At 38.8% G+C, this 12909-nt stretch overlaps 1 protein-coding gene across 9 annotated transcripts in view; it reads right to left on the bottom strand.

The window, feature by feature from the left end:
• The window catches only part of PKN2 (protein kinase N2), a 194599-nt gene that overhangs the window by 130352 nt on the left and 51338 nt on the right, over positions 1-12909 (bottom strand). For 3 of the 9 annotated variants that reach the window (XM_037826713.1, XM_037826718.1, XM_037826716.1), the window contains exon 1: positions 5706-5804. The exons of 4 other annotated variants lie outside the window; for them this stretch is intronic. Coding sequence is in view for 1 of the 5 variants with exons in the window: in XM_037826712.1 (XP_037682640.1) it covers positions 5736-5759 (24 nt within the window). In the remaining 4 variants the exon portion in view is untranslated. Of the gene's footprint in view, positions 1-5705; positions 5805-12909 lie in introns of those variants that run through there. 2 more of the 9 variants (XM_037826712.1, XM_037826715.1) reach the window with 2 other exon arrangements.

A 12909-nucleotide genomic window follows, 5' to 3' on the forward strand; every position in this document is an offset into this window, starting at 1 on the left:
ATTTACTAGTTGTTCCTGGTTGTTTATTAGCTCTCCAGGGGACTAACTACATTCCATTCCTCTTTATGCCACTATTTTAGCTCCCATAGTACCCTCTTATGATATTTTTGATTTCTTCAGGATCCACAGTAGTATCCCCTGTCTTAGTTTGCTAATGCTGCCAGGATGCAGAACACCAGAAATGGATTGGCTTTTATAAAGGGGGTTTATTTGGTTACAAAGTTACAGTTTTAAGGCCATGAAGTGTCCAAGGTACGTCATCAACAATTGGGTACCTTCACTGGAGGACGGCCTCTGTTAGCTGGGAAGGCACATGGCTGACATCTGCTACAAAGTTCTGGGTTCGAAATGGCTTTCTCCCAGGATGTTCCTCTCTAGGCTGTAGTTCCTCAAAAATCTCACTCTTAGCTGCTCTTGGGGTGTTTGTCATCTCTTAGCTTCTCCGGAGTAAGAGTCTGCTTTCAACGGCTGTCTTCAAATTGTCTCTCGTCCGCAGCTACTCTATCAGCTTCTGTGCAATCTTCTAAGTGTCCCTCTTGGCTGTAGCTCCTCTTCAAAATGTCACTCTCAGATGCACTGAGTTCCTTCTGTTTGTCAGCTCATTTATATGGCTCCAGTGATTTAATTTACACCCTAAATGGGTGGGGTAACACCTCCACGGAAATTATCCAATCAGAGTCATCACCCACAGTTGTGTGGGGCACATCTCCACGGAAAACACTCAAAGAATTACAATCTAATCTACACTGATATGTCTGCCCACACAGATAACATCAAAGATAATGGCATTTTGGGGGCCATAAAAAATTCAAACTGGCACATCCCCCATCTTGTTTATTATTTTATTTGGGTCTTCTCTCTTTTTGAATTCGTCAGTCTAGCTAAGGGTTTGTAAATCTTGTTTATCTTCTCAAAGAACCAACTTTTGATTTTATTTATTCTTTCAATTGCTTTTTTGTTTTCATTATCATTTATTCCTGCCTTAATCCTTGTTATTTCTTTTCTTCTACTTGCTTTAGGATTAGTTTGCTGATCATTTTCTAGGTACTTCAGTTGTTCCGTTAGTTCTTTGATTTTAGCTCTTCCTTTTTAATGTATGCATTTAGAGCTACCAATTTCCCTTTCAATACCACTTTTGCTGCATCCCATAAATTTTAATATGTTGTGTTCCCGTTTTCATTTGTCTCTAGATATTTAGCAATTTCTCTTGAAATTTCTTCTTTGCCCAGTGATTTTTTAGGATTATGTTGTTTAACCTCCAGAATCTGGTTCTTTGATAGTGATTAACTTCTAGTTGTATTGCATTATGGTCAGAATAATGCAATGTTTTGAATAATTTTAATCTTTTAAAATGTATTGAGGCTTGTTTTATGCCCCAGCATATGATCTATCTTGGAGAAAGTTCCATGAGCACTAGAGAAGAATGTATATCCTGGTAATTTGGGATATAATGTTCTATATATATCCATTAAGTCTAATTCATTTATCATATTGTTTAAGTTCTCAATTTCCTTATTGGTCCTATGTGTAGATGATCTAGCTATAGGGTCGTACTGAAGTCTCCCACAATAATTGTGGAAACATCTATTGCTTCCTTCAGTTTTGCCAATATTTGTCTCATATACTTTGGAGCACCTTGATTAGGTGCATATGACTGTATTATTTCTTCTTGGTGAATTGTCCCTTTTACTAGTATATAGTGCCCTTCTTTGTCTCTTCTAATATCCTTGGATTTAAAGTCTATTTTACCTGAAATTAGCATTGCTACTACTGCTTTCTTTTGGCTGTAGCTTGCATGGAAATTTTTTTTTCCCATCCTTTCACTTGCTGTCACTAGCTCTAAGATGAGTCTCTCATAAACAACATATTGATAGTTCATATTTTTTAATCCATTCTGCCAATCTATATGTTTTAATTGGGGAGTTAATTCACTCACATTCAATGTTTTTAATGTGAAGGCTGTTCTTGAATCGGCCATCTTATCCTTTGGTTTTTATTTGTCAGATCTGTTTTTACTCTCTCTCTCTCTCGCTCACTTTATTTCATTTAAGGTACCCTTACTAAGACTCTTCTATTCTATGCCATTCTCCAGACCTCTCTTTCCATCCTTTTTTTTCTCAGCCAGTAGCGTGCCCCTTACTAGTTTTTGTAGGGCAGGTCTCTTGCTAACAAATCCTCTCAGCATTTGTTTGTGAAAATTTTAAGCTCTCCTTCAATTTTGAAGGAGAGCTTTGCTGGGTAAAGAATTCTTGGCTGGCATTTCTTCTCTTAAGAATACGAAATATATCATACCACTGCCTTCTCACCTCCATGGTGCCCGTTGAACAGTCAGTCCTCAATCTTATATTGTTTCCCTTGAATGTGGTGAATTGCTTCTCTCTTGCTGCTTTCAGAACTTTCTCCTCTTCAGCATTTGACAATCTGATCAGGATATGTCTCTGAGTGAGTATGCTTGGATTTATTCTATTTGGAGTTCATCGGGGATCTCTGATTTGCATATTTGTGTCATTTAGAAGGGCTGGGAAATTTTCTCCAAAAATATCTTCAAACACTCTTCCTAGCCCTTTACTCTTCTCTTCCCCTTCTGGGACACTGATAATTCTTATATTTGACTGCTTCATATTGTCCATCATTTCCCTGAGATCCATTTCAAAGTTTTCAATGTTTTATCATCATTTGCCCTTTTGTGCTTTCACTTTCTATCACCCAATCTTCGAGTTTGCTAATTCCATCCCCTACCTCTTCAAATCTAGTGTTATGTGCCTCAACAATATTTTTAATTTGATCATTACCTTTTATTTCCATGACATCCACTATTTTTAAATTTACTCTTGCAAATTCTTCTTCATGCTCTTCTAGGGTCTTCTTCATATCCTTTATATCCTGAGCCACAATATTAATGTTTGTGGGCATTTCTTTGATTAATTGCTCCAGGTTCTGTATCTCCTCTGGGTTATTCATTTGGACATTTGGATTATCCATATCTTTTAGTTTCTTCATATGCTTTTTAATTTTCTGTTGTTTTAGCCTCCTGACATTTGCTTATCTTGATAAGGCTCTTTTAGAGTATGCAAGGTTATTGGTTATTTGAACATTTATTTATAATGTGACAGAGCTACAACTTTGTGGAGTGCACTTTCCTGACCTACCATCAGATGGCACTCCTGAGCCACCATTTACCCTTAAACCAGTTCTCCTCAACTTCATTTATGTACTGAGTGGGGGTCCAAATCATAAGGGGATCCAATCAGTGTACCAATTTTCTGTGCGCACTGGGGACTGTCAGTCCTATGGGTGGGCGGCATGCCCTGTGCAGTTTGGCAGGGAGTCTGCTCCAAGACCCAGTGGTCCCGGCCATTCCCAGTTCTGCAGGTGGAATACTCTGGGGCTGCAGAGCTCATGTCTCACCTTCCAGCTCAAATGGCCCACTGTCCCTCTCTGCCATGCACTCAAGAGTCTCTGCGACTGAGGGAGGGCTCCTGGTACTTCCATGTGGCACCCCTGCCTCTATGCTGTGCGCACTGCGGGACTCCCTGGAGGAAGACTGTAGGCTGACACAAGCCTCCCAAATTCCAAATTTCCTCAAGGAAATTCCTGGCTGCTGGGCTATAAAATGTTCTCTCTCAGCCAAATGCAAAGTCCCAGCCCTGGGGCTATGAAAGACTGTCTCCCAGGCAACCACTAAGTCCTGGCCCTGGTGCTGTGAAAGGCCATCTCCCAAGCAACTGCAAAGATGGCTGCACCAGGCATGGAAAACCACCCCTTCCTGTGGTCGTCCACCCACCTGAACCACCAGTTCCTGGCATGGGAGCTCTCAGCCATGGGTATGTGAAGGGTTATCCCCTAAGCCTAGTACTTTGGAGGGTTCCCAGGGTGTGGAAGACTACTTCCCTCCGTGCCATTAGCTGACTCAGTGGTGTTCTGGGCCAGACACTCACCTGTCTTAAATGCAGCCTCTCAGTTTCTCCAAGAAGGCACTCACTATGGGTATAAAAGTCCTTGCTCAGGCAGTGGGACCCTGGAACTGCTGTTCTGGAGCATGATCTGTCCTTTATTTAGTGTTTTTCACAGAGGATAATCCTTCTCTGTTGCTCCTTTTCCATCATCTTGGAATACCCAGTAAATTTCACATACTATATATATATACATGTAATGCTGATGAAATCTGAATAAGGTCTGCAGCTTAGTTAATTGTATCGCATCAATTTCAATTTCTTGGCTTTGATAACGTACTGTGTCTATACAAGATATCACTTGAGAACTATATGTAAAGGGTACATGGGAACTCTGTACTATTTTTACATTTTGTTAGTTGTAAATTATGTCCAAATAAAAAGTAAATTATTCTCAAATATATGTACGTATATTCATGTGTATACATATATATATATATATATGAGTTATGTAAAACAACCATCACAAATTAGAATGAGAACTGTTCATAAGAAAATCCTTGGAACATTGTTTAAAGTCACTTTTTAAAATGTGACATAACATTATGAATACAACTAACAGCAATGAAATATATATCTAAATATGGTTAAAAGGGAAAATGTTAGATTGTATATATGGTAACAGAATAAAATTTTTTAAAAAAATCCATGAAACTGCACAACATAAATAGTGAACCCTAAGTGAAAGCATGGACTTTAATTAATAGTACAATTATAAAAATGTGCTATCATCAATGGTAACAAATGTTCCATGCCAATGCAAGGTATTGGTGGTGGGGTGGTGTATGGGAATCCTGCATTTCACTTATGACTGTTCTACAAACCCCCAACTTTTCTAATAAAGAAAAAAAAAATGTTATATACAAGTCAGTGGACTCCATTATCAGTTTTCTCAGGATAAAGTCAATCAGAAGTGATGAATCAAAAAATTGGTACACCAGCAAAATAACTGAAAGCAGGGACTTGAACAGATATTTAAATATCAGTGTTCATAGCAGCATTATTCACAATAAGCAAAAGGTGGAAGCAACCCAAGTGTCCATTAGCAGATGAATGGATAAATAAATGTGGTATAGCCATACAAAGGAGTATTATTCAGCCACAAACAGGAACAAAGTTCTGATACATGCTACAACATAGATGAACCTTGAAGACATCATACTGAGTAAAAGAAGTTAGATACAAAAGGGCAAATATTGTATGATTCCACTTAAATGAAATATCTAGAATAAGCAAATTGATAGGGCTTACCAATGACCCTAGGATCATCTGATCACTATTCCAGTAAAAAATTTTATCATTTTTTTCCTAGCATTGGTTCTTAAACTTTTTTGGTGTGTTCGTGTAGGGAGTAGGGAGGCACGGGTTAAAGGCCCACTCAGGACCCTAATGAAAGCAATGAACCCACACACACACACACACACACACACACACACACACACACACACACACACACACACACACACACACAGTGACAGAAGTTTCAGGGGGGTTCATGGATCCTTGGGGTCCATCCCAGCCCTCTGGTTTCAGAAGTCCTGTAGATTTAGCCTTCTGTCTTCCAGTTACCTTCTAGCTATTCTTGGGAGCCTAACATGCAAAAAGACCTTTTGGGAAAGGTATAAAATAAGATCTCGAGATTAACTTCCTAGAACACCCCCGTATATAAAATCAACCATGTTAAAAAAAGAAATACCTCAATATTCATATTAAGCTGAATTCTCAAAAATCACAAAAATAAATTTATCTTACTTAGTGCCTAGATTCTATTTGTTCTCACACCTTAGAAGGTGAAGAAGGCCCCATCTTGAACTTTCCAGGAGATAAAACTCGCAAACCAATTTCTGTGTCTATAATTCTAAAAATATAAGAAATAATGATAATTAGTTCCATACATCTATTACTGACCAATATGCTTTAACTAAAACAAAGAGCTAAAAACAATTTCTAAAGGGCTACTTATACATTATATTTTTCTTTCATCTTTCTCCTTTTAAATGTAGGCTAAAAGTCATTTCCTCGCTCAAAGGTTCTCAATGGCGGCTGTACCACCTTCTGGCAGCATTCTGGAAGTATGTGGAAATTCTGGTTGGGAAGATGACAGTAAGATAGAGACAAAGACAGAGAAGCACACACATAGCAGAGAAGCATAGAGACAGAGACAGACATAAAGGTATGGGGAAGAGACTCAAGCAGAGGCAGAGACCGTGAAACAGAAAGCTAAAAGATTTTAATAAAATAATGAAACCTGTAAGTATACCAAGGCAATTAAGAGTAACAGTTATGGCTCCCAGTTCAAATCTAGGCTTTACCATTTACTAACTGTGTGAATTTGAGCACATTACATAACTTCTCAAAAACCTCAGCTTCTTCAACCTTTAAATGGAATTACTGCCATCTAATCAAAGGATTACTGATAACATTAAATTAGTAATATATAATTATGACAGTATCTTATCTGTGGATAAGATCACAGGACACATCACAGGACATATTCAATTATCAAGAAAGTTAACATTGTTACCATTATTACTAAAAATAGACAAAAGCAGGAAACAGAGAGTAAGGTATCAAAATGAAAAGGAGTCTAAAACTATTTTTTATGTGCCATGCTTATTTTAGAGATTTAATATCACAAAAATTTCCAAATATGCTAACTAGTTAGATATTTTTAAAAATAACTGACTACAGACAAAATAGAAAACATCGCATATCTATTTCAAGCATGACAATAATATTTTTGGTTTACACCACAGAAATAAACAGAAAAAATTACAAAGGAAAAGCCCAGAATGTTTTTGTTATTTGAAAGTATACCGTAAGAAACAACCAAACTAAGATTATAAAGAGACAGATAGGAGGATGGATGGATGAATGGAAGGAAGGAAGGAAGGAAGGAAGGAAGGATGGAAGGAAGGAAGGAGAAAGGAAGGAAGAATAGACATAACGAAGGGAAGAAGGGGGGAGCGTGAAAGGGAAGAAGGGGGAAAGACAGATTACAATAGTCAAGAACTCTGTCAGACATGACTTCAACTAACTGATGAAAATTAGTTACTACACTGCAGGTAGTAATACATATGTACACCGAAGAATGCACAAGATTACTTCTATGGTATTGCTGCCCAAAATGCATTACCTGAATTTAATCATAAGGAAACAACAAATTGAGGGATATTCTACAAAAAACAAACAACAAACAAAAAACTAGGCAGTACTCTAAATGTGTCAAGGTCATAAGACCATGAAACTAGTCAAGATTGGAGAAGACTGAGAAGACATGACAGCTAAAGCCACTGGATTATACTGGATTAGATCCAGAACTGGAAATGGGACATTAGCAGAACTGGCGAAGTTTAAATAAATTTGGTAATTAGTTAATAATATGACATCAATGTTAATTTCCTGGTACTACTAAAGTTACATAAAATGTAAACATTTGGAGAAGCAGGGTCAAGGGTATGGGGAACTCTATTTTTGTCATTTTTGTAAATATGAAGTTATTTTATAGAGAAATTCAAATATTAACATTAACGACGGAAATAGTCTCAACATATCCAGGCAACAGTTAAATAGCTAACACTAGGAAACACAAAAATCTCTAAATTTTAGAGATCAATGGACAGTGATCAGAAGACAGAAAGTTCACAAATTTGTATTTAAAATAAATTTTAAAAGGGTTATTTTTAAATGAAAACTGTTGAGCAGATTCTAAAATTTCTATAAAACCACAAAGGATCCAGAAAAAAACAAAAAACATTGAAGAACAAAGTTGAAGGACTTACTACCCAACTTTAAGATTTATCATAAAATTTCAGTAATTACAACAGTGTGATACTGGTGCAAACAGACCAATGGAAAAGATTAAAGCAATCAGAAACAGGTATTCACTTGATTTATACAAAGGAACCACTGTGTTACAGTGGGGAAAGGATGGTCTTTTTTTAATAAATGGTGCAGATATAATAGGATATCAACAGGGGAGAAAATATGAACCTTTATTGCTACACAACAACATAATTATTTTAAGATGAATAACAGACCTAAATATGAAAGCTTAAAATACAAAATTCCGAAAAACACAGGCAAATATCTTCATGATCTTGTGGTGGGCAAAGATTTTAAAAGAAAAAAAAAAAAAAAGCAGTAATCATAAAAGATTAATATACTGGATTTCATTAAAATTAAGAGCATCTATTTATCCAAAAACACCACTGAGTGAGTGAAAAAGCAAGTCAGGCTCAGACTGGGAGAAGATGTTCCCAGTACATATATCTGACAAAACGCTCTTCTCTCTCTCTCTCTTCCACATGTGCATGTATATATGTACATATGTGTGGTGTGTGTATGTAGAACTCCCACAAAGCAGTAGGAAAAAAATTGGCAAAAAACATAATTAGGCATTTGTGAAAAGTGAATATTCAAATGTCCAACGAGCATATGAAAACAATACTCAGTATCAGTAATCAGAGAAATGCCAATTAAAAACAAAATGATATTGTATCACATACCCATCCAAATGGCTAAAATTAAAATGGCTGAAATAACAAGTATTCATGAAGATGTAGATCAGTTGGAACGCCCATATATAACTGGTGGGATTGTAAATTGGTTCAACCACTTTGGAAAAGTGTTTAGCATTATCTACGAAACCAAAATACATGCTGTGTTGGTTCGAAACTGTTATGGACCCCAGAAGAGCCATGATCTTTCGGAAACTTTTGAGTGTTTCCATGGAGATGTGACTCACCCAACTGTGGGTGAGACCTCTGATTAAATTATTTCCATGGAGATGTGATGCAACCCATTCCAGGTGGGTGTTAATTAGATCACTGGAATCCTTTTTGAGAGCCCACGGAAACCTGGAGCTCAAAGAAGCTGAGAGAGACACTTTGGAGAGAAGTTAAGATACGTAATCCAGAGTTTGCCCTGGGAGAACAAGAAAAGATGCACAAGAGCTAAGAGATAAAGTGCAGAAGTTTGCCATGGAGAAGCTAAGAGAGGATTCCCATATGCTTACAGAGAAACACCCCAGGAAAACCAAGCAGAGAACTGGGAGAAACTAAGAGAGACAGAAGTCCAGAGACATTATGGAGAAACATTTGGGTAAAACACAACCCAGGAGCAAAGGACCAGCAGACGCCAGCTATGTACCTTCCCAGTTGACAGAGGTGTTCCAGACGCCATTGGCCTTTCTTCAGTAAAGGTATCCTCTTGTTGATTCCTTAGTTTGGACACTTTTATGGACATTTGTGAACAATAAATCCCCCTCATAAAAGCCAATCAATTTCTGGTATTTTGCATAATGGCAGCTTTAGCAAACCAGAACACATGCTTACTATGGTGGCCTAATGACCAGGCTCCCTCCTAAGAGCCCATAAGACCTTGTTGACTTTCTAGCCAATGACAAAGGTCAAGAAAGTAAACAATCTCCCCAGAGGGGAAGAATGTAATTACAGATGTAAGGAAAAAAAAGGCAGTGATTGTATCTCAGTCTTAAACTCTAACCTTAGTAAAACATCAGGTCTCAGAAACCTTTAATGATTATACTAAAGACCCGATATCCTCATACTATAAAGCATATCTTTGTTCTGAAATCGTATTTTGCCCTGTGCATTTCTGTTCCCTTTGCAGAGCGCTAACGTCTGGCTGGCCATAACCAGAAACTCCTGCTCGTAAGTCCCAATAAACCCATGTCCACTTCTGTGACTGGTGTTTTTCAGTCTGGGCCCAAACAACTGGCGAGCCAGTGAGGAGACCAAGACACTACCAGCAGCAGTAGGCATGGTTCTGGGGAAGGAAGAATTCATGGTGGAAATCCCAAATTGGCCCATATTGTCCATGTAAGGAGGGTTTGTTGCCCTCCTGGATGAATGGGGACTGCCACGACAATATGGGGATATCCTGAAAACTGGCCAAGTTGCTGTTTTCCAACAGATAGCAGTACAACCAAATCTTAGCAAAAGGAAAAGAGAATGCCAAGTAGCAGCGGCCATAGCCTGGCCCCTTTTAGGAGCCTTACATATGGCCACAGAGGCAGAACAGGTGGCAAAAACAACAGCCTGCCATATAGAGGAAGAATTAAAATTAGAGGGGGACACATGGCTTGCTCAAGCAAACATCAAAGATGCCTTAAATAAGTGCTTGTGTAGTGTGGATGATTAATTAAAAACCACAGACAAACAAACAAATGCTGTTTTAGTTAAATTGTGCAGCAGATTACCAAAAGACCAAATATTTAATGGACCTGTGCTGGCCATAGACAGCTATGGGGTAAAGACAATCAGAGCCAAATGGCATAATTTGATCTTCCAAATTGGGAGATTGCCCCTCCAAGAATACACTGTATATATTTCTCCTATACCTGAATATATATTAGGAATTGAACTTCTCTTGAATTTCACATTACAAACTACCACAGGAGAATTCCACCTCCAGTGTAGCATAGTGAAAGCAGTCTTAAAGGGGCAGGCATAACGGTCCCCTGGAAAAGTACCACAAGCTCAGAAGATTATTGCCACTAAACAATATAAGCTCCCAGGGGACATCAAAAGATTTCTGCAACCATTATGGAACTAGAAAGAGTGGAAATATTAATACCAACCCATAGCCCCTTTAATAGCCCTGTGTGGTCAGTATGGAAACTTGACAAAACCTTGTGTGTTAACAGCGGGATTACTGAGAATTAAATAAACATCACCTTTGTATGCAGCAGTTCCAAACACCGTCTCTTTACTACAAGAGACTAGCACTCAACTATGTCATTATCACTTTGCTTTAGATTTAGTGAATGCTTTCTTCAGTATTCCCTCAGATCAGTAAACCTGCTTTCGTGTTCACCTGAGAAGGATGACAAAGGACTTTCCCCGTGCTTCTACAAGGCTACTTACACAGCTCAACCATTTGTACGGCCTAGTGGCAAAAGGCTTGGCCAACTGGGAGAAACCTAAACCTGTGATGTTATTTCATTATATTGATGAACTAAAAGAGATGTCAGAAATGTTAATAGCCCATCTCAAGAGCTGGAGTTAGGTAATGAATCGCAACAAGCTGCAAGGCCCTGGCTGCTCTGTTAAATTCTTGGGTGTTGTGTGGTTGAGTAAAAAAAAAAAATTGTTCTTTCTTCAATAACTGATAAGGTACAATCTTTTCCTATGCAGTACACCCCAAAGCAATTAATGATCTTTCTAGGACTACTGGGATATTGGAGAATTCCCCATTTAGCTCAAATATTAAAATCATTGTATATGCTAATTTTAAAAGGTCATGCTTGGGAATGGGATGACCCCCAGCAATTGCTTTTGAAAGAGCAAAAAGGGCAATAGCACAGGCACAAGCACTGAGGAGGGTAAACCCTGATTTACCCTGTGAATTAGCTGTGGCTAGCACCAACATTGGCTTTGGGTGGGGTCTGTGACAGAGGCAAGATTCTAAACAAGTACCCCTAGGGTTCTGGTATCAATTTGGTGCTGTCTGTACTAACAGTCGGGCTGTTTACAAAGGCCTCATGTCCTGGATGGCAAGCTGGAAACAAGAACAATGGACAGCCACAGATTACCCCTATGGGGATGAGAGCTGTGGGAAGACATCTGGGACACCTGCCAGAGATGAAAGGTAACTCTTTATCTTGCCCCACCCATACTCCTAACACGCTACCTGGGGATGTTAAAGCAGATGCATTCACTCGAGTGTAGAGCCACACTACTGAAACTCAAGAAGCAGCTGGGTGGCTTCATCGAAAGAGTGGACACTGAGGGTATTAAACCTTATGGTGTCTAGCCCAGCAGTTCCAGCTACCCATCACATGCCAACAACTTATAGACATCACACAGGGGTGCCCACTGTGCTCCTTGCAATGACTACACTGACTGCTCTGACGGGACATGTTGGCTGATCACAGGTTCCAGTGACTTCATGGCAAATAGATTACTACATTATCCCCCTTATGCTTTCAGAAGGGGCAAGGTATGCATTCAGTGCAGTAGATACTGCACATGGGAATTCTGTTAGCTTTTCTGGTGGGGAAAGCTAATCAGAGAGCCACCATATGCTGTCTGGAGAAGGTAAATGCTTTCAATGGAATACCTACACAAATAGACAAAGATTGGGGAACTCTTTTCACTGGACAAATGACCCAAGCATGGGCTACGGACTATGATGTAATGTGGACTTTTCATCTACCGTTTAACTCCACAGGTTCAGGCGTAAAAAGAATGAATGGCCTCTTAAAGGAACAGTAAATAAGCCCTGGCCTGTATTAGGGTATGCTGTACATGATGGAATAGAATGGCTGACAGAGGAAGCAGTAACTTTAACTGTGTCACCCGTCTGCATGGAACATGTTAATGGGGACCGAGATACGGGGTGGTTACCCACAGAAGTGTGTAATTTTACCATTAAGCTGCAAAATGATAGCCTTTTCCAATGGCAAATTGCCTCCAACAGACATGGAGCATATGCCTACCCCACAGGGTGGCTATGGACCTGCGCGCAATATGGGTGGCCTTATTTATCTTAAAATTGGACAGGACACTGTACATGGGAACAGCCATATGTCCCTGCCACATTACATGATTCTTTACCACACACTCCTAGCAAGTGGGAAATGGTTAAACCTAAATAGAGTGAAGCATATCCATTGATGGTTTTATCCTTTAGCTATTCTTGTCCCAGGGGGGCTGCAATGGTTACCGACAAGCATAAAACAGCCTTAGCTAACCACACAGATCAGGTGTGTAATGAATCTAAATTAGGAATATCATTGTTAAATGACAAGACCACGCAATTATGGAAAGTAGTCTTAGAAAATATAATGGCTCTGGATTTTCCAATTGTGGCACAAGGCGGAACTGTGCCCTTATAAACAATGTTATGTATATAATCCTGATCATTCTCATAATATTTCACAAGCTTTAAATCATATGCAAGATCATATACATAGTACTGACCAATTATCTAC

Source organism: Choloepus didactylus, chromosome 2 (assembly GCF_015220235.1).
Source record: "Choloepus didactylus isolate mChoDid1 chromosome 2, mChoDid1.pri, whole genome shotgun sequence".
Taxonomy (NCBI): domain Eukaryota; kingdom Metazoa; phylum Chordata; class Mammalia; order Pilosa; family Megalonychidae; genus Choloepus; species Choloepus didactylus.